The 23446-nt window shown below is 39.5% G+C and overlaps 1 protein-coding gene across 1 annotated transcript in view; it reads right to left on the reverse strand.

The window, feature by feature from the left end:
- LOC133561201 (sodium- and chloride-dependent GABA transporter 2-like) overlaps positions 1-23446 on the reverse strand; it is a 47020-nt gene that overhangs the window by 11980 nt on the left and 11594 nt on the right. The window contains exons 4-7 of the mRNA XM_061914505.1: positions 10515-10655; positions 10356-10443; positions 10144-10276; positions 9941-10075 (exon numbers count right to left, since the gene is read on the reverse strand). Of these exons, the coding sequence (XP_061770489.1) occupies positions 9941-10075; positions 10144-10276; positions 10356-10443; positions 10515-10655 (497 nt within the window). The remainder of the gene's footprint in view (positions 1-9940; positions 10076-10143; positions 10277-10355; positions 10444-10514; positions 10656-23446) is intronic.

Genomic DNA, 23446 nt, shown 5'->3' on the forward strand with positions numbered 1-23446 from the left:
GTTTTAATGAATATACATGCATGTTTAACATATAGATTCCTATCTTTCATGAAGACAATATATACATACACACACGTATCATATACATACACACACATCATATGTATAAATATGTCCAGGGTGTACCCCACCTTCCGCCCGACTGTAGCTGAGATAGGTGCCAGCGCCCCCCGCGACTTCAAATGGGAATAAGCGGTAGGAAATGGATGGATATATATATATATATATATATATATAATTTATATATATTTTGCCGTTTTTGTTGACATGTTAAAGGTGTTTTAATGAATATACATGCATGTTTAAAATACAGATTCCTATCTTTCATGAAGACAATAATATAAGTTGGTGTATTACCTGATTCTGATGACTTGCATTGATTGGCATTGTACCCCGCCTTCCGCCCGATTGTAGCTGAGATAGGTGCCAGCGCCCCCCGCAACCCCGAAACGGAATAAGCGGTAGGAAATGGATGGATGGATGGAATCAGTAGTGCTGAAAACGGCAAGTTTTCAAATGTAGGAGAAAAAAAGTTCTTCCTTTCTGTCTAATACCACATGAAAGTCGTTGTTTTTGGCATCTTATATGTCCAGCTACTATATTCGTTTTTTTACACTTTACAAGAAATACATTGGCGGCAAACTCCGTAGCTTGCTAGCTTGTTTGTGCTGGCTTTCGGAGACTCTTATTTTGTTAGCGCAGGCGCGATGGAGCGGCGCTTTTATTGTGAAGACAGGAACTGTGCGATCAGTCTTTAGGCTTTTGACGGGAAGTACGGTTGAAATAAAAAGTGTCTTTTTTCCTTTACACTTTTGATTGATTGAAACTTTTATTAGTAGATTGCACAGTACAGTACATATTTTGAACAATTGACCACTAAATGGTAACACCCCAATAAGTTTTTCAACATCAATCAATTATTTAATAAATGACCAAGTCGAGGTGATCTACCTCATATATACATACACACATGTATCATATACATACACACACATATCATATATATTAATATGTCCAGTGTGTACCCCGCCTTCCGCCCGATTGTAGCTGAGATAGGTGCCAGCGCCCCCCGCAACTAAGGGAATAAGCGGTAGGAAATGGATGGATGGATGGATATATATATTTTTTTTTTTTTTTTGTTGACATGTTAAAGGTGTTTTAATGAATATACATGCATGTTTAACATATAGATTCCTATCTTTCATGAAAACAATATATACATACACACACATATCATATATATTAATATGTCCAGGGTGTACCCCGCCTTCCGCCCGATTGTAGCTGAGATAGGTGCCAGCGCCCCCCGCGACTTCAAAAGGGAATAAGCGGTAGAAAATGGATGGATGGGTGGATATATATAATTTATGTTTATTTTGCCGTTTTTGTTGACATGTTAAAGGTGTTTTAATGAATATACATGCATGTTTAACATATAGATTCCTATCTTTCATGAAGCCAAGAATATAAGTTGGTGTATTACCTGATTCTGATGACTTGCATTGTTTGGAATCAGTAGTGCTGAAAACGTTCACGTTTTCAAATGGAGGAGAAAAAAAGTTCTTCCTTTCTGTCTAATACCACATGAAAGTCGTTGGTTTTTGGCATCTTATTTGTCCAGCTTCCATATTCGGTTTTATACACTTTACAAGAAATACATTGGCGGCAAACTCCGTAGCTTGCTAGCTTGTTTTCGCATGGCTTTCCGAGACTCTTATTTTGTTAGCGCAGGCGCGATGGAGCGGCACTTTTATTGTGAAGACAGGAAGTGTGCGATCAGTCTTTAGGCTTTTGACGGGAAGTACGATTGAAATAAAAAGTGTCTTTTTTCCTATACACTTTCGATTGATTGAAACTTTTATTAGTAGATTGCACAGTACAGTACATGTTCCGTACAATTGACCACTAAATGGTAACACCCCAATAAGTTTTTCAACTGTTTAAAGTTGGATTTGACGTGTGACGGTCATGTGACCACCTGGCTCTGTTTGATTGGTCCAACGTCACCAGTGACTGCATGTGATTGGTGAAACGCAGGCATGCGCAGATCCTACTTTGAAAAACCAAAACAAACATTAATAGAGCGATAAAAAAAAAAGTAGCGAGTAACGAGCTAAATGTACATGAATGGAGCGGAGTAAAAGTAGCGTTTCTTCTCTATAAATATTCTCAAGTAAAAGTAAAAGTATGTTGCAAAAAAAACTACTCTTAGAAGTACAATTTATCCCAAAAGTTACTCAAGTAGATGTAACGGAGTAAATGTAGCGCGTAACTACCCACCTCTGGCAATAATGTTATATGTATGTGTGTATATATATTCATATGTATGCATAAATTCATCTGTGTGGATATATATACATATATATATATATATATATATATAAATCTCTCATTTCCCTTTTTTTTACTATTTATATTACCATATTGTATATGCACCTTAGGGGATCTGCTCCAATTTTGTTGTTCTTTGAACCTGTTCACTGCAATAATGACAATAAAAATCTATTCTATTCTAGTACTTTTGTTTTTGTAGGCCTCACTTTTTTTGCAGAAAAACTAGTTTGCCCGCATACCATTCTGCGAAATCATGTGCCCAAACAATCTTTTTTTGAGTATGCCTCTGCAAAATAAGCCACCATTGGGCCAAAGAAAGTTGTGAATGCTAGGAGTTTGATAAGGAAGGCGAGATTGTTTGGTGTGTCACAACAGGTCTGATTCAGTGACATTGGCACGCGGAACAGTGGTTGGGAATTGCCAATTTACCTCCCATGTTTTTTTGTGTCAATATTTTCCAGCCATCCATTTTCTACCGCTTGTCCTTTTGGGGTTGCGGGGGAGTGCTGGATTCTATCTCAGTTGCATTCAGGCGGAAGGTGGGGGAGAACCCACGCAGTCACGGGGAGAACATGCAAACTTCACACAGAAAAATCCCAAACCCGGGATTGAACTCAGGACTACTCAGGACCTTTGTATTGTGAGGCACATGCACTAACCCCTGGCACACCGTGCTGCCTTTATTAATAAAATGTAATTAATGTAAAACATTTTTTACAATATTTAAAAAACACTGTTTATTATTATCATTATTATTTATTTTTTAATTCTTATTTTTTGTTATATTTCAAAAAATATTTACTTTTTAAAGATGAAAAATAAGTACATTTATTGAATTAACATGTATTTTCAAAATTATTTTATTAATATTATACATTTCAGTATAATTATTGTATTATTTTATAAGATAAAATAAATATAAGTAAACTAATTAAATTAAAAATAGTTTAAATTGCTTTTTATGATTATGATCCTCATATTTAACACAGAAACAAGAAGTAAAATGTAAAAGAGGTATCCGAGTGCCATCCATCAATCCATTTTCTACCGCTTGTCCCTTTCGGGGTTGGGGTGGGTGCTGGAGCCTATCTCAGCTGCATTCTGGCGAATGCCGGGGTACACACTGGACAAGTCACCACCTCATCGCAGGGCATCCGAGTGGCTTTTACTATTTATTTGCCGAAGATAATCTCCAATTAAGTGCAAAATTATATTAAATGTTCATATATACATTGCTTTATATTTGGAAGAACTACTTGTTGTTGACGAACCCCAAGATGCAGAGATGGAGGCAGGCATGGAGTGAGAAAACATGATTTAATAAAAATACTAAAACACGAACAAACAAAGGGGTACTAGAACAAAGCGCGCATAAGGCGGATAACAAACTAAGAGAGCTAGCATGGGAGCTAGAAAACAAAAATGAGACCAAGCATGGAAGCTAGCAAAAACAAAAAGGGGCCTAGCGTGGAAGCTAGCGGGTAGCGAGCAGGGAAACAGAAGTCGTACTTGTAAAATGAAAGAACAAACTGGAAGTAGGGAACAAAAAACAGTAAGCTACGAATATAGCGATAATACATGACAAGAGCGACAAGAAGTGACATCGACGAATCAATAATCCAGCGCTGACTGAAAGACAAAGCAGGTACAAATAGGAGCGGGCTGATTGACACCAGGTGTGGCCAGGTGCCAATCGGCCGCAGCTGAAGGGAAAAAAAGCACTCCGGGAGACAAACAGGAAGCTGAACCAAAATAAGCGTGCTGACAGGAAATACTAAACACACAGAGGAAAAACTAAAACCCAAACTGTCAGTGGCAAGCCTGACAACTTGTTCTTTATACAATGTGTTATTCTTCGCTGTCTGGATCTGTTTTAATTTGACTAACAAGAAAGCTTGGTACAGGAGGTGAAGAAATTTAAGTAAATGCATGAAGTATTACAAGGATTACATAACTTTATGTGAAATTGTGCAGCCGAGCGCGTTTATTTAACTACAGCACACCATTAAGGCAGCAAGGCACGTGACACCCAACGCTTGTATGATCCAGAGGAATTCACTGATGTGTAATAAGTAACATGCAATGAATACTCATTACCAAACCTCTACAGTCCAAAACACTACAGGCTTGGTCTGATTGGACCGCAGGTTTACAGCCATATGGGGGGCCTGGTCTGCACTCTGTGGTCCTGTTTACAGTCCTAGCAGAGTCCTGGCCCGGCGTTTGATCTGATCCTTGCAGTTCCTGCTTCTTTTTACATAGCACAGATGGACCCAGCAGGAACCCCCGTTCGGAACCATGGGTGGCCTTGCACCTAGTGTTTCCCCTACCAGCAGGGGGCAAAACACCAATAAATTCTCATTTGGGGAAGAACTGAAGAGTCTAAACCTCAACCAGAGATGGTGAAGCAGGCCTCACAAATGCAGGTGTTTGGACAAAAGCAACGTCTAAAAGCTGTTTAGCTGCAAACTGAACAAAGATATACGACTTTATGGGAGGCAGCACGGTGGTAAAAGGGGTTAGTGTATCTGCCTCACAATACGAAGGTCCCTGGTTCGATCCTGCGCTTGGGATCTTTCTCTGTGGAGTTTGCATGTTCTCCCCAGGTAAAGACATGCACCTGGGGATAGGTTGATTGGCAACACTAAATGGTCCCTAGTGTGTGAATGTTGTCTGTCTATCTGTGTTGGCCCTGCGATGAGATGGTGACTTGTCCAGGGTGTACCCTGCCGACTTCATGTATGTGCCATACAGATATTGCCATGCTGCCGAACTGCCGATCCCAATCTCATACCTTTTGTTCTACTTTCTATGTTCAGGCACATGTTTGACGTAAGAAAGATCTCACGGCGCACTGCAGAAGAAAAATAAGGTATGAACGGTAACAGGTGGAAACACCAAAGGCATCCAGTGGAAGAACATTTCATTGTTTTGGCGTGTCAGAAAACGTCCAGGTCAGGGAAATTGGTGCACAACACGCGGCACAGTGATTGGGAATCAACAATTTGTTTTGTTATTATTATAATTAGAATATTTTTTACAGTATTAAAAAACACCATATTTTTTTCTTTCTTATTGTTATCAATATTGTATTTAAAATATTAAAGCAAAGTACATTGATAAAATTAACTTTAAAAAATACATTTAAATGTTTATTTTAAAAACACCATGTTTTTTTTGTTATTATAATTATTGATATTATTAATATTATGATTATTATATAATTTAATTAAAACAATTTGAAGACTGGATAAAAGTAAACTGTTGGAATCCATTAAAATATATATTTAAAAGAGCATCATTTTATGTTATTGATACTATCACTATTATTATTTTTAAAATTATAAAAAAAATTAGATTACCTTAAAATAGTTCACATTATCTTAAACAGGTTTTTTTGTTTTATTAGTACCAATATTATTATTATGTTTTCAAAAATTATATATAAGTAAACTGAACAAAATAACCATTTAAAAATATATATTTAAAAGAGCATCATGTTACGTTATTGATACTATCACTATTATTATTTTTTAAATTATAAATACAATTAGATTACCTTAAAATAATTCACATTATCTAAAACATGTTTTTTTCTTTTATTAGTACCTAAATTATTATTATATTTTTGAAAAATATATATATTTAATCTGAACAAAATAACCTAAAAATGTGTTTAGCTCACTTTTTTTAATGATTATTATTAATACTATTATCACTAATACTCTTATTATATTTAAAAGCTATAACATAAGTAAATTAATCAAATTGTTTTGAAAAGTCATCGTTCTCTCAATGTTATGTATGTATGGTCTCAGCTGTTCCAGTAGAAGTCTCGGAAGACTTCTACTGGAACAGCTGAGACCCCTGGTGGCTCCTTCCCTTGATCCTCTACAGTTTGCATATCAGCCCCATGTAGGAGTGGATGATGCTGTTATCTACCTGCTGCATCATGCTCACTCTACACCTGGATGGTGGGAAGGGCACTGTGAGGATCATGTTCTTTGATTTCTCCAGTGCCTTTAACACCATTCAGCCAATTCTGATGAGTGACAAGTTACTCAGGATGGGTGTCAGCTCATCCATTGTCTCCTGGATCACTGATTACTTGTCTGACAGGCCCCAGTTTGTGCGACTGGGGAGCTCCCTGTCAGATACTGTGGTCAGTGGTGTAGGTGCTCCACAGGGGACTGTCCTGTCTCCTTTCCTGTTCACCCTGTACACCTCAGACTTCCAGTACAGTTCCAGGTTCTGCCACCTGCAGAAATCTTCTGACGACTCTGCTGTGGTTGGCTGTGTCAGAGAGGGACAGGAATTGGAGTATAGGACACTGATTGCTGACTTTGTGGCGTGGTCTCAGGCGAACCATCTGGTCCTTAACGTGGACAAGACCAAGAAGCTGGTCATCGACTTCAGGAAGAGTATGACCCCGCTGGAGCCCATCAAGATCCAGGGCCGGGAGGTGGCAGTGGTGGGGCAATATAAGTTCATTTGAACAGCAGACTGGACTGGAAGGACAACTGCAACGCTGTTTACAAGAAGGGAATGAGCAGACTTTTTCTCCCGAGGAAGCTTAGGTCCTTTAATGTATGCAGCAAGCTGTTGGAGATCTTCTATCAGTCTGTTGTGGCCAGTGCCCTTCACTTCGCTATGGTTTGTTGGGGGAGCAGCACCAGCAAAAGGGACTCAAACCGGATTGATAAATTGATCCGGAAAGTCGGCCAAACTATTGGCTCGCAGTTGGAGGCGTTTGTGTCAGTGAGGGACAGGAGGACACTGGACAAACTGCTGGCCATCATGGACAATCCTGCCCACCCACTCCACCAGACAATTGAGGGTCAGCGGAGTTCATACTCCAACAGGCTCCTTCAGCTTCCTTCCCGCTCTGTGCGATTCAAGAACTCCTTCATTCCGCACTCCATCCAGCTGTATAATCACTCCCCATACAGCAATAGATGATATCTGCCTATTACCTGACACCTTCTATGTCAGCTACTTCTTTTTGTTGTTAATGTCTTATTTTCCATTTTCTCTTGGACTTACTCTTTCTTTATGCTGGGGCTGCCAAATATACTGTGATAGTGTACATAGCATTTGGTATATATTGTATATATGTTATAGACATATTATATCTGCATATATTGTATACTGTACACATGATAAGTATATATTGTATATATTCGCAGATATGTTATATTTTACATTGCTATACCTAGTCTATTTATACCTGCATTGTCCTTTCCATCCTTACACTTTCCATCATTGTAACTAAGCTACTGTGTTGAACAATTTCCCTTGTGGATCATTAAAGGTTGTCTAAGTCTAAGTCTAAGTATTCATTTATTGATGTATTTATATTTTATCACAACAAACATTCTGAAATATGTTTTAAACTATTTTCAGATGGTGTTTATTTTGGTTATTCTGTAGTGAGGACACCTCGAAGGTGTCGCTTTTCCTCAATCCCCAGTGCCATGCCATGCTTTGTTTTGTTGTGTGTGTAAGTGTGTGTGTGAGACATCAACAAGGTAAAGTAACTTCCATATGAGGACCGGTGAACAAGTTAGGACCCAAATTATGGTCCCAATACGGAAAACAATTGCATCTAATAGAGAATGTCTCATTTGCACTCCGAGTGGTGAAATCTATCAAAATTAGAGTGGTTCCAAAAAGGAGGGATTTTTAAATTGACTGTGTGGCGGTTTTAAAAGTGCTCCCCCTCCACTCCATCCATCTTCTTCCACTTATCCGAGGTCAGGCTGCGGGGGCAGCAGCCTAAGCAGGGAAACCCAGACTTCCCTCTCCCCAGCCTTTTCGTCTAGCTCTTCCCGGGGGATCCCGAGGCGTTCCCAGGCCAGCCGGGAGACATAGTCTTCCCAACGTGTCCTGGGTCTTCCCCGTGGCCTCCTACCGGATGGACGTGCCCTAGACACCTCCCTAGGGAGGCGTTCGGGTGGCATCCTGACCAGATGCCTGAACCACCTCATCTGGCTCCTCTCGATGTGGAGGAGCAGCGGCTTTACTTTGAGTTCCTCCCGGATGGCAGAGCTTCTCACCCTATCTCTAAGGGAGAGCCCCGCCACACGGCGGAGGAAACTCATTTGGGCCGCTTGTACCCGTGATCTTATCCTTTCGGTCATGACCCAAAGCTCATGACCATAGGTGAGGATGGGAACGTAGATCGACCGGTAAATTGAGAGCTTTGCCTTCCGGCTCAGCTCCTTCTTCACCACAACAAGAAAATGAAAAGAGCACCCTGTGGCGATTTGTCACTTCATTTTTGTTTGTTTTCCTTGTTTTTATACTTCCCGTCAGTGCTCTTATTTTGTTAAATTCCCTGTTTGTTCCGCGGAGCACTGTTTTCTCCTCACCTGCCGTTGATTGGCAGCCGGTCCACACCTGCTGCCAATCAGTATATGTCTATTTATGTTTTCACTCGAGCACTCCTCAGTGCTCGAAGATAACACTCTCTGTTTGGAACTTTTGTTTGCAAGACTGCTTCATTTTTCTGTTTGATGATTATTAAAGTCATCTTCCCTGCTCATCCTCCTCATGGTTCTTGCATCTTGGGGTAACAAAACGGCAGCCATGCGTTTTCCTAACACGCCCTTTGATAAAATGGATATATATATATATATGTGTGTGTGTATGTATATATGTATGTGTGTGTGTATATGAATATATGTATGTATATATATGTATATATGTATATATGTATGTATGTATATATAAATGTATATATGTGTATGTATATATGTATGTATATATGCATGTATATGTATATATATATATGTATATATATGTATGTGTGTATAAATGTGTACATATATGTGTATATGTATATATGTGTGTATATATGTATATATATGTATATGTATATATGGATATGTATATATGTATATATATATATGTATATATGTATATGTATGTATATGTATATGTATATGTATGTACATATATGTGTATATATGTATGTGTGTATATATTGTATATATGTGTATATATATGTGTATATGTATATGTATATATGTGTGTGTCTATGTATATATGTATATATATGTATATGTATGTATATATATGTATATGTATGTACATATGTATGTATATGTATATATGTATGTATATATATATATATATATATATATATACGTAGTTTGCATATATTATTAATGTTGTAAATACAAATCTTTATATATCTAGAAAAGGGGGTCCTAAAAAGGTAGGCATTTTTTGTAGGTCTCAAGAAGGTAAAAAATACAAGAACGTGCGTGTGTGTGTGTGTGTGCGTGTGTTTCTGTTTTTTTTCTGGTATAAAGCACTTAGGTTTGCTACTCGCCTGTGCAAGAAGTACTATATAATTCCAGTTTTTGATTTAAAATGATTAAAAAAATTTTTTTTTAAATTCCACAGAATATAATTGAAAAAAGCCCCATATTCAAATTGTAATCAAATTCTAGTTTTTGATTTAAAATGATCAAAAAAAAAAAAAAAAAAAAAAAAAAATTCCATAAAATATAATTGAAAAAAGCCCCATATTCAAATTGTAATCATATATCCGGTCAGACCATCAAAAATTGTAACAGCCAGTCGTCAAACACTTTGGTACCTGTGGGTCTGCCAGACGTCCCAAATCAGGATAGAGGTAGAACTGGATGCCGATGCCGGCACCAGGCAGAGTGAGCCCTCGCACCAACAGCACAATAAGCATCAAATAAGGGAAGGTGGCAGTGAAGTAGACCACCTGCATTGACACAAAATGACTTATCGCTCAACAACTGAAACAAAGACGCTATTTTGACTCCCACTCACCTTTCCTGTGGACTTAACCCCCTTCCAGATGCAAAAGTAGCACATAACCCAAGCGATGAACAGACACAGAACCAGGTCCCAGTTGAGCGAGCCCATATGGTCGATGCCGGGCGAGATCCTTAGCGCTCGTCTCCTGTTGAGACCAAAGAGAGTCGTGCATGGTCGCCCCCCCCTTCTGAAACATGTGAGGCGAGACGCAGGATGGAACTCACTCCCAAAACTCCATGACAGGAGAGGTGGCGTTGGAGAAGATGCTTTGGTTGATGGAGGTGTTTCTCCGCTGAAACTCCACACAGTTTTCTGCAGAAGCGGGGAGTAGAACGTTCAAGGGGTTTCTTCTTCACAAAGACAAAGTGGTCCCGGCACAGTACCGGTGTTCCATGAGTTGTTGCAGGAAGACCAGGGAAGGTCCCAGGAGAAGGAGAAGGACAGGTAGAACATCCCCCAAGCCAGGACCACGATGTAGTAGAAGTTCAGCAAGGTCACGATCACTTGTGTGCCGTAGCCAAGACCTGGAGAAAAACATTCAAATTCAGTCACAAAGAGAAATTATTGTTTTTTGCAATTTTTCAAATACAATATTTCCATATGAGTTGGGAAATTGTGTTAGATGTAAATATAAACAGAATACAATGATTTCAAATAATTTTCAACCCATATTCAGTTGAATATGCTACAAAGACAAGATATTTGATGTTCAAACTGATATTTTAACTTTAGAATTTGATGCCAGCAACACGTGACAAAGAAGTTGGGAAAGGTGGCAATAAATACTGATAAAGTTGAGGAATGCTCATCAAACATTTATATGGAACATCCCACAGGTGTGCAGGCTAATTGGGAACAGGTGGGTGCTCTCACGCCAAATTTCTTCCCCCCGGAAGCCCCTCCAATGCCTGAAGGACCCCAATGAGAGCGGAACAATACCAAGTTATATGACTCTTAAAGGGGAACATTATCACAATTTCAAAAGGGTTAAAAACAATAAAAATCAGTTCCCAGTGGCTTGTTGTATTTTTGGAAGTTTTTTTCAAAATTTTACCGGTCGCGGAATATCCTTCAATAAATCTTTTAAAGTACCTCATTTTCGCTATCTTCGAAACCACTATCCATTTCCCTGTGACGTCACACAGTGCTGCCAATGTAAACAACATGGCAGTTACCACAGCAAGATATAGCGACACTAGCTCGGATTCAGACTCGGATTTCAGCGGCTTAAGCGATTCAACAGATTACGCATGTATTGAAACAGATGGTCGGAGTATGGAGGCAGATAGCGAAAATGAAATTGAAGAAGAAATTAAAGCTATTGAGCTAATAGCTATTGACGCTATTCGGCCATAGCGTGGGTGTACCTAATGAAGTGGCCCATATAATGGCTGCCTTATTAGCATCGCCGGTAAAATGTGCGGACCAAACGGTCAGGACTTTCGCATCTTGTGACACTGGAGCAACTTAAATCCGTCGATTGGTAAGTGTTTGTTTCGCATTAAATGTGGGTATCTTGTTTCAAATGTACATACAGGTAGCGTAAATAGCATGTTAGCATCGATTAGCGTAGCATGTTAGCATCGATTAGCCGGCAGTCATGCCGTGACCAAATATGTCTGATTAGCACATAAGTCAACAACATCAACAAAACTCACCTTTGTGATTTCGTTGACTTAATGGTTGCAAATGCATCTGCAGGTTATCCATACATCTCTGTGTCATGTCTGTCTTAGCATCGCCGGTCAAATGTAAAGACACTCTGGTACATTCAATGGGGGTCTGGCGGCAGATTTCTTGCCAGTGGTGCAACTTGAATCCCTCCCTGTTAGTGTTGTTACACCCTCCGACAACACACCGACGAGGCATGATGTCTCCAAGGTTTCAAAAAATTGTCGAAAAAACGGAAAATAACAGAGCTGAGACCCGGTGTTTGTAATGTGAAAATGAATACGGCGGGTGTGTTACCTCGGAGACGTCACGTTCTGACGTCATCGCTAAAAGACCGATAAACAGAAAGGCGTTTAATTTGCGAAAATTCACCCATTTAGAGTTCGGAAATCGGTTAAAAAAATACATGGTCTTTTTTCTGCAACATCAAGGTATATATTGACGCTTGCATAGGTTTGGTGATAATGTTCCCCTTTAAGGGTTACAGCTTTAAAATTAGCGAAGCAAAAATAGATTGAAAGGTTAGCATGCTGGAATGCTAATATTTTTTTCCTCACCGTTATTTTTCACCAACGATAATCAAGCCAATTATAATGCTTTTAAAACAGGCAGCTGTGTGGGCTGCTTTAAGGTCCTTCCACCCTCATTCGGGTCCTTCAAGTATTAACGCCAAATGTCTTCCGGGGGGAAGGTTTTTGTAGGGGGAAGAAATTTGGCGTGACAGTGCCATGATTGGGTATAAAAGCAGCTTCCGTGAAATGCTAAGTAATTCACAAACAAGGATGGGGTGAGGGTCACCACTTTGTAAGCAAATTGTCGAACAGTTTTAGAACAACATTTCTCAACGAGCTATTGCAAGGAATTTAGGGATTTTACCATCTACGGTCCGTAAAATCATCAAAAAGTTCAGAGAATCTGGAAAAATCACTGCATGTAAGCGATGATATCACGGACTTTTGCATTGACTGATTCAGATGTTTTTAGACACATTTACTAGGATAATTCTGGGAAATCCCTTATCTTTCTATTGTGTTGCTAGTGTTTTAGTGAGTTAAATAGTACCTGATAGTCGGAGGGGGGTGTCCACGGGTGTCTTGACGCCAGTGTCTGAGGGAATTAGTCACAAGGACGGCGCAAACTCTACAGATCTCCGGTAAAAGGCGACTTTTTACCACAATTTTCTCACCGAAACCTGCCGGTTGACAAGTGGTCGGGATCCATGTTCGCTTGACCGCTCTGATCCATAGTAAAGCTTCACCTCCGGGAATATTAAGAAAGGAATTACCGTGTGTTTGTGTGGCTAAAGGCTAAAGCTTCCCACCTCCATCTTTCTACTTGGACTTCTCCATTATTAATTGAACAAATTGCAAAAGATTCAGCAACACAGATATCCAGAATACTGTGTAATTGCGCGATGAAAAGAGACGACTTTTTACCACAATTTTCTCACCGAAAACTGCTGGTTGACAAGTGTTCGGGATCCATGTTCGCTTGACCGCTCTGATCCATAGTAAAGCTTCACCTCTGGGAATTTTAAAAAAGGAATCACCGTGTGTTTGTGTGGCTAAAGCGTCCCACCTCCATCTTTCTACTTGGACTTCTCCATTATTAATTGAACAAATTGCAAAAGATTCAGCAACACAGATGTCCAGAATACTGTGTAATTGCGCGATGAAAAGAGACGACTTGTTACCACAATTTTCTCACCGAAACCTGCTGGTTGACAAGTAGTCGGGATCCATGTTCGCTTGACCACTCTGATCCATAGTAAAGCTTCAGCTACGGGAATTTTAAACAAGGAATCACCGTGTGTTTGTGTGGCTAAAGCGTCCCACTTCCATCTTTCTACTTGGACTTCTCCATTATTAATTGAACAAATTGCAAAAGATTCAGCAACACAGATGTCCAGAATACTGTGTAATTGCGCAATGAAAAGAGACGACTTATTACCACAATTTTCTCACCGAAACCTGCCGGTTGACAAGTGGTTGGGATCCATGTTTGCTGTGATCCATAGTAAAGCTTCACCTCCGGGAATTTTAAACAAGGAATCACCGTGTGTTTGTGTGGCTAAAGGCTAAAGCTTCCCACCTCCATCTTTCTACTTGGACTTCTCCATTATTAATTGAACAAATTGCAAAAGATTCAGCAACACAGATGTCCAGAATACTGTGTAATTGCGCGATGAAAAGAGACGACTTTTTACCACAATTTTCTCACCGAAAACTGCTGGTTGACAAGTGTTCGGGATCCATGTTCGCTTGACCGCTCTGATCCATAGTAAAGCTTCACCTCTGGGAATTTTAAAAAAGGAATCACCGTGTGTTTGTGTGGCTAAAGCGTCCCACCTCCATCTTTCTACTTGGACTTCTCCATTATTAATTGAACAAATTGCAAAAGATTCAGCAACACAGATGTCCAGAATACTGTGTAATTGCGCCATGAAAAGAGACGACTTGTTACCACAATTTTCTCACCGAAACCTGCTGGTTGACAAGTAGTCGGGGATCATCCATGTTCGCTTGACCACTCTGATCCATAGTAAAGATTCACCTCCGGGAATTTTAAACAAGGAATCACCGTGTGTTTGTGTGGCTAAAGGCTAAAGCTTCCCACCTCCATCTTTTTACTTGGACTGCTCCATTATTAATTGAACAAATTGAAAAAAATTCGGCAACACAGATGTCCAGAATACTGTGTAATTGCGCGATGAAAAGAGACTACTTTTTACCACAATTTTCTCACCGAAAACTGCTGGTTGACAAGTGTTCGGGATCCATGTTCGCTTGACCGCTCTGATCCATAGTAAAGCTTCACCTCTGGGAATTTTAAAAAAGGAATCACCGTGTGTTTGTGTGGCTAAAGCGTCCCACCTCCATCTTTCTACTTGGACTTCTCCATTATTAATTGAACAAATTGCAAAAGATTCGGCAACACAGATGTCCAGAATACTGTGTAATTGCGCGATGAAACGAGACGACTTGTTACCACAATTTTCTCACCGAAACCTGCCGGTTGACAAGTGGTCGGGATCCATGTTTGCTGTGATCCATAGTAAAGCTTCACCTCCCGGAATTTTAAACAAGGAATCACCGTGTGTTTGTGTGGCTAAAGGCTAAAGCTTCCCACCTCCATCTTTTTACTTGGACTTCTCCATTATTAATTGAACAAATTGCAAAAGATTCAGCAACACAGATATCCAGAATAATGAGTAATTGCGCGATGAAAAGAGACGACTTGTTACCACAATTTTCTCACCGAAAACTGCTGGTTGACAAGTGTTCGGGATCCATGTTCGCTTGACCGCTCTGATCCATAGTAAAGCTTCACCTCTGGGAATTTTAAAAAAGGAATCACCGTGTGTTTGTGTGGCTAAAGCGTCCCACCTCCATCTTTCTACTTGGACTTCTCCATTATTAATTGAACAAATTGCAAAAGATTCGGCAACACAGATGTCCAGAGTACTGTGTAATTGCGCCATGAAATGAGACGACTTGTTACCACAATTTTCTCACCGAAACCTGCCGGTTGACAAGTGGTCGGGATCCATGTTTGCTGTGATCCATAGTAAAGCTTCACCTCCCGGAATTTTAAACAAGGAATCACCGTGTGTTTGTGTGGCTAAAGGCTAAAGCTTCCCACCTCCATCTTTTTACTTGGACTTCTCCATTATTAATTGAACAAATTGCAAAAGATTCAGCAACACAGATATCCAGAATAATGAGTAATTGCGCAATGAAAAGAGACGACTTGTTACCACAATTTTCTCACCGAAACCTGCCGGTTGACAAGTGGTCGGGATCCATGTTCGCTTGACCGCTCTGATCCATAGTAAAGCTTCACCTCCGGGAATTTCAAACAAGGAATCACCGTGTGTTTGTGTGGCTAAAGCGTCCCACCTCCATCTTTCTACTTGGACTTCTCCATTATTAATTGAACAAATTGAAAAAAATTCGGCAACACAGATGTCCAGAATACTGTGTAATTGCGCAATGAAAAGAGACGACTTTTTACCACAATTTTCTCACTGAAACCTGCCGGTTGACAAGTGGTCGGGATCCATGTTCGCTTGACCGCTCTGATCCATAGTAAAGCTTCACCTCTGGGAATTTTAAAAAAGGAATCACCGTGTGTTTGTGTGGCTAAAGCGTCCCACCTCCATCTTTCTACTTGGACTTCTCCATTATTAATTGAACAAATTGCAAAAGATTCAGCAACACAGATGTCCAGAATACTGTGTAATTGCGCGATGAAAAGAGACGACTTTTTACCACAATTTTCTCACCGAAACCTGCCGGTTGACAAGTGGTCGGGATCCATGTTCGCTTGACCGCTCTGATCCATGGTAAAGCTTCACCTCCGGGAATTTCAAACAAGGAATCACCGTGTGTTTGTGTGGCTAAAGCGTCCCACCTCCATCTTTCTACTTGGACTTCTCCATTATTAATTAAACAAATTGAAAAAAATTCGGCAACACAGATGTCCAGAATACTGTGTAATTGCGCAATGAAAAGAGACGACTTTTTAACACAATTTTCTCACCGAAACCTGCCGGTTGACAAGTGGTCGGGATCCATGTTCGCTTGACCGCTCTGATCCATGGTAAAGCTTCACCTCTGGGAATTTTAAAAAAGGAATCACCGTGTGTTTGTGTGGCTAAAGCGTCCCACCTCCATCTTTCTACTTGGACTTCTCCATTATTAATTGAACAAATTGCAAAAGATTCAGCAACACAGATGTCCAGAATACTGTGTAATTGCGCGATGAAAAGAGACGACTTTTTACCACAATTTTCTCACCGAAACCTGCCGGTTGACAAGTGGTCGGGATCCATGTTCGCTTGACCGCTCTGATCCATGGTAAAGCTTCACCTCCGGGAATTTCAAACAAGGAATCACCGTGTGTTTGTGTGGCTAAAGCGTCCCACCTCCATCTTTCTACTTGGACTTCTCCATTATTAATTAAACAAATTGAAAAAAATTCGGCAACACAGATGTCCAGAATACTGTGTAATTGCGCAATGAAAAGAGACGACTTTTTAACACAATTTTCTCACCGAAACCTGCCGGTTGACAAGTGGTCGGGATCCATGTTCGCTTGACCGCTCTGATCCATGGTAAAGCTTCACCTCTGGGAATTTTAAAAAAGGAATCACCGTGTGTTTGTGTGGCTAAAGCGTCCCACCTCCATCTTTCTACTTGGACTTCTCCATTATTAATTGAACAAATTGCAAAAGATTCAGCAACACAGATGTCCAGAATACTGTGTAATTGCGCGATGAAAAGAGACGACTTTTTACCACAATTTTCTCACCGAAACCTGCCGGTTGACAAGTGGTCGGGATCCATGTTCGCTTGACCGCTCTGATCCATGGTAAAGCTTCACCTCCGGGAATTTCAAACAAGGAATCACCGTGTGTTTGTGTGGCTAAAGCGTCCCACCTCCATCTTTCTACTTGGACTTCTCCATTATTAATTGAACAAATTGAAAAAAATTCGGCAACACAGATGTCCAGAATACTGTGTAATTGCGCAATGAAAAGAGACGACTTTTTAACACAATTTTCTCACCGAAACCTGCCGGTTGACAAGTGGTCGGGATCCATGTTCGCTTGACCGCTCTGATCCATAGTAAAGCTTCACCTCCGGGAATTTAAAAAAAGGAATCACCGTGTGTTTGTGTGGCTAAAGCGTCCCACCTCCATCTTTCTACTTGGACTTCTCCATTATTAATTGAATAAATTGCAAAAGATTCGGCAACACAGATGTCCAGAATACTGTGTAATTGCGCCATGAAAAGAGACGACTTGTTACCACAATTTTCTCACCGAAACGTGCCGGTTGACAAGTGTTCGGGATCCATGTTTGCTTGACCGCTCTGATCCATAGTAAAGCTTCACCTCCGGGAATTTTAAAAAAGGAATCACCGTGTGTTTGTGTGGCTAAAGCGTCCCACCTCCATCTTTCTTCTTTGACGTCTCCATTATTAATTGAACAAATTGCAAAAGATTCAGCAACACAGATGTCCAGAATACTGTGTAATTGCGCGATGAAAAGAGACAACTTTTTAACAGGATTTTCTCACCGAAACCTGCCGGTTGACATTTGGACGGGATCCATGTTCGCTTGACCGCTCTGATCCATAGTAAAGCTTCACCTCCGGGAATATTAAGAAAGGAATCACCGTGTGTTTGTGTGGCTAAAGGCTAAAAGCTTCCCACCTCCATCTTTCTACTTGGACTTCTCCATTATTAATTGAACAAATTGCCCTCTACAGTCCGTGACGTCATCACATCATTCCGCGACGTTTTCAACAAGAAACTCCGTGGGATATTAAAAATTGCAATTTAGTAAACTAACCCGGCCGTATTGGCATGTGTTGCAATGTTAAAATTTCATCATTGATATATAAACTATCAGACTGCGTGGTCGGTAGTAGTGGCTTTCAGTAGGACTTACTGAAATTTCTCTCCAATATGAGAGTTCAGAGAGGACAGAAGTTGATCATAAACAACTTCTTCTAGGACCTTAGATAAAAATGGCAACTTCGAAATCGGTCTAAAATTCGATAAGATATCGGGGTCAAGGTTAATCTTTTTGAGTAGCGGCTGGACCACAAGGAGGTTGGGAAACATCCACACCTCGGGGAAGAATTTACTCCATGGATAATATTGAGTTAAAAAGATTTTTAGAAAGCCGACATGGGACAATGTCCAGTGTGCAGAAGGTGTAATCTGTAGAACTATATTTGTTAAGTCAGGGAGGGACTCTGGCTCAAAACACTGGAAGGCAGTAAGACTACAACAGGAAAGGACATTTTCTCTGTGGCAAATGTCAAAAATTATTCACAGAGAGTAGAAGTTTGAGTTCATTGGATTAATAAGCAAGTTAAAAGTGTCGAACAGCACCTGAGGTTTGTGACTGTTGTTAGACACAAGATTAGAAAGATAAGTTCAAGTTTCTGCTTTAACTGCCCTTTGATATTCTGTAAGACTGTCTCTTAATATTTGACGTAAATGTTGTCTTTCTTCCACTTCTGCTCATTTAGTAACGACTGTTGAATCAGACTCAATGAAAATATAAAACAGTTAAAAAACATATATATTATCTTTAATTATAAAGACTTTTTAATATATATTTTTTTAAATTATTTTCATTTTTTTTTTGTATTTATTATAAGTATACTTTTAGCTCATTGCCAGGGTAGACTGATGAATGCTAAGATCATTTTTAACCAACCAAGTAACCAAGTAAATAAAATAAAAACATTAAAAAAAAAAAGAAGAATACCGTATTTCCTTAGTATTACCGCCGGGTCAAACTGGTGACGTCATGAGTGACACTTCCCCTGTCATCATTTTCAAAATCGCATTTAAAGAATAAGATTAAGAGCTTTTCAGTAGGATTTAAGGTCCAAGCTTACATCACACTCAAATTTTTACTACATGCCTTTGGTAAGTGCCTGAGTGAGAAGAGGTTTTAAAATAATTAGCACATGCTTACTTTTACCGCATGCCTTTGTAAGCACAGGAGTGAGAAGAGGTTTTAAATTAATTAGCGCACCGGCGGCAATTCAAGGAAATACGGTATATTATCTTCAATTATAAAGACTTATTAATGTAATTTTTTGGAATTATTTTCATTGTTTTTTTTTATTTTAAGTATATTTTTAGCTCATTGCCAGGGTAGACTGATGAATGCTGAGATCATTTTCAACCAACCAAGTAACCAAGTAAATAAAATAAAAACATTAAAAAAAATGAAGAATACCGTATTTCCTTAGTATTACTGCCGGGTCAAACTGGTGACGTCACAAGTGACACTTCCCCTGTCATCATTTTCAAAATCGCATTAAGGGAAGAAGATTAAGAGCTTTTCAGTAGGATTTAAGGTCCAAGCTTACATCACACTCAAATTTTCACTACATGCCTTTGGTAAGTGCCTAAGTGAGAATAGGTTTTAAAATAATTAGCACATGCTTACTTTTACCGCATGCCTTTGTAAGCGCAGGAGTGAGAAGAGGTTTTAAATTAATTAGCACACCGGCGGCAATTCAAGGAAATACGGTATATTATCTTTAATTATAAAGAATTATTAATGTAATTTTTTGGAATTATTTTCATTGGTTTTTTTTATTTTAAGTATACTTTTAGCTCATTGCCAGGGAAGACTGATGAATGCTGAGATCATTTTTAACCAACCAACCAAGTAAATAAATAAATAAATAAATACAAAAATATATATATATATATTGTGAATAATCACATGTAAAATAATTATTGTTTTTTTTTTGGTATATTATTCCTTATTTATTTATTTATTATTTTTTTTTTCAAACGTGCTGAATTCCCATTCACAATAAATACAAAATACATGAAACAAAAAAATATGTAATAAGTTTATCCAAAAATATCATGGTAACATAATTGGATTTATGTATTTTTCTTTTAATAAAGAAATTCATGATGGCAAATTTCGCTCGTTGGTTGTGAAAAGTTTTACATGCTGCGTCCATTTTAAGCACCCACTGGAAAAAACAACATTAATACTGTATAAACATCCCAAAACATATGACAATATTTTGTTCGATGGCGTTTTTCTATTTGTTCAAATATTTGACTAATGTATTCCCAACACTTTAAAGTTCAATCAGTGATTAAATTCAATTTAAGATGTTTAAAATTTTAAAAAAAGAGTGAAATATTAATATGTATAACATAATCATAGTTGAATATTTGTCATATTTTTCCATGTAGCAATTACATACACTGTTAGTGTAATAATATATAGTAAATGACACTAGTGATCAAAATAAATACAGATAATAAAGTTCCAATAATTGTCACACACACACACTAGTGAGGTGAAATTTGTCCTCTGCATTAGACCCATCACCCTTGATCACCCCCTGGGAGGTGAGGGGAGCAGTGAGCAGCAGCGGTGGCCACGCCCGGGAATCATTGTGGTGATTTAACCCCCAATTCCAACCCTTGTTGCTAAGTTTAAAGCAGGAAAGTAATGGGTCCCATTTTTATAGTCTGGTATGACTCGGTTGGAGTTTGAACTCACAACCTACACACACACACACACACACACACACACATGCAACTACAGTGGGGCAAAAAAGTATTTAGTCAGCCAGCGATTGTGCAAGTTCTCCCACTTAAAATGATGACAGAGGTCTGTAATTTTCATCATAGGTACACTTCAACTGTGAGAGACAGAATGTGAACAAAAAAATCCAGGAATTCACATTGTAGGAATTTTAAAGAATTTTTTTGTAAATTTAGGTGGAAAAAAAAGGTATTTGGTCACTTCAAACAAGGAAGATCTCTGGCTCTTACAGACCTGTAACTTCTTCTTTAAGAAGCTCTTCTGTCCTCCACTCGTTACCTGTATTAATGGAACCTGTTAGAACCTGTATAAAAGACACCTGTCCACAGCCTCAAACAGTCAGACTCCAAACTCCACTATGACCAAGACCAGAGAGCTGTCGAAGGACACCAGGAAAAGAATTGTAGACCTGCACCAGACTAGGAAGAGTGAATCTACAATAGGCAAGCAGCTTGGTGTGAAAAAAATCAACTGTGGGAGCAATTATCAGAAAATGGAAGACATACAAGACCACTGATAATCTCCCTCGATCTGGGGCTCCTCACAAGATCTCATCTTGTGGGGTCAAAATGATCATGAGAACGGTGAGCAAAAATCCCAGAACCACATGGGAGGACCTGGTGAATGACCTGCAGAGAGCTGGGACCAAAGTAACAAAGGTTACCATCAGTAACACAGGGAATTAAATCCTGCAGTGCCAGACGTGTCCCCCTGCTTAAGCCAGTGCATGTCCAAACCCATCTGAAGTTTGCCAGAGAGCACATGGATGATACAGGAGAGGAATGGGAGAATGTCATGTGGTCGGATGAAACCAAAATAGAACTTTTTGGTATAAACTCAACTCGTCGTGTTTGGAGGAAGAAGAATACTGAGTTGCATCCCAAGAACACCATACCTACTGTGAAGCGTGGGGGCGGAAACATCATGCTTTGGGGCTGTTTTTCTGCTAAGGGGACAGGAGGATTGATCCGTGTTAAGGAAATAATGAATGGGGCCATGTATCGTGAGATTTTGAGCCAAAACCTCCTTCCATCAGTGAGAGCTTTGAATGGTTGACCAAATACTTATTTTCCGGCATAATTTACAAATAAATTCTTTAAAATTCCTACAATGTGAATTCCTGGATTTTTTTTTTCAAATTCTGTCTCTCACAGTTGAAGTGTACCTATGATGAAAATTACAGACCTCTGTCATCATTTTAAGTGGGAGAACTTGCACAATCGGTGGCTGACTGAATACTTTTTTTGCCCCACTGTATATAGACAAATGATTGCAGGGCTGAGTACAGAGGAGACATGTGAGTAAACACTATCACAGGAGCCATCTGCACCAGGAGGTCATCAGACCATGGCCACCGAGATGCTGACAAAAAAGCGCCCCTTAAAGGGGAACATTATCACAATTTCAAAAGGGTTAAAAACAATAAAAATGAGTTCCCAGTGGCTTGTTTTATTTTTCGCATTTTTTTTCAAAATTTTACACCTCCCGGAATATCCCTAAAAAAAGCTTTAAAGTTCTTGATTTTTGCTATTTGCGATGCGACTGTCCATTTCCCTGTGACGTCATACAGGGCTGCCAATACAAACAACATGGCGGTTACCACAGCAACATATAGCGACATTAGCTCGGATTCAGACTCGGATTTCAGCGGCTTAAGCGATTCAACAGATGACGCATGTATTGAAACAGATGGTCGGAGTATGGAGGCAGATAGCGAAAACGAAATTGAAGAAGAAACTGAAGCTATTGAACGAATAGCTACTGACGCTATTCGGCCATAGCATGGGTGTACCTAATGAAGTGGCCCATAGCATGGCTGCCTTATTAGCATCGCCGGTAAAATGTGCGGACCAAACGATCAGGACTTTCGCATCTTGTGACACTGGAGCAACTTAAATCCGTCGATTGGTAAGTGTTTGTTTCGCATAAAATGTGGGTATCTAGTTTCAAATGTACATACAGTTAGCGTAAATAGCATGTTAGCATCGATTAGCGTAGCATGTTAGCATCGATTAGCTGTCAGTCACGCTGCGACCAAATATGTCTGATTAGCACATGAGTCAACAACATCAACAAAACTCACCTTTGTGATTTCGTTGACTTAATGGTTGCAAATGCATCTGCAGGTTATCCATACATCTCTGTGCCATGTCTGTCTTAGCATCGCCGGTCAAATGTGAAGACACTCTGGCACATTCAATGGGGGTCTGGCGGCATATTTCTTGCCAGTGGTGCAACTTGAATCTCTCCCTGTTAGTGTTGTTACACCCTCCGACAACACACCGACGAGGCATGATGTCTCCAAGGTTCCAGAAAATAGTAAAAAAAAATGGAAAATAACAGAGCTGAGACCCGTTGTTTGTAATGTGAAAATGAAAATGGCGGGTGTGTTACCTCGGTGACGTCACGTTCTGACGTCATCGCTACAAGACCGATAAACAGAAAGGCGTTTAATTTGCCAAAATTCACCCATTTAGAGTTCGGAAATTGGTTAAAAAAATACATGGTCTTTTTTCTGCAACATCAAGGTA

Source organism: Nerophis ophidion, linkage group LG10 (assembly GCF_033978795.1).
Source record: "Nerophis ophidion isolate RoL-2023_Sa linkage group LG10, RoL_Noph_v1.0, whole genome shotgun sequence".
Classification (NCBI taxonomy): domain Eukaryota; kingdom Metazoa; phylum Chordata; class Actinopteri; order Syngnathiformes; family Syngnathidae; genus Nerophis; species Nerophis ophidion.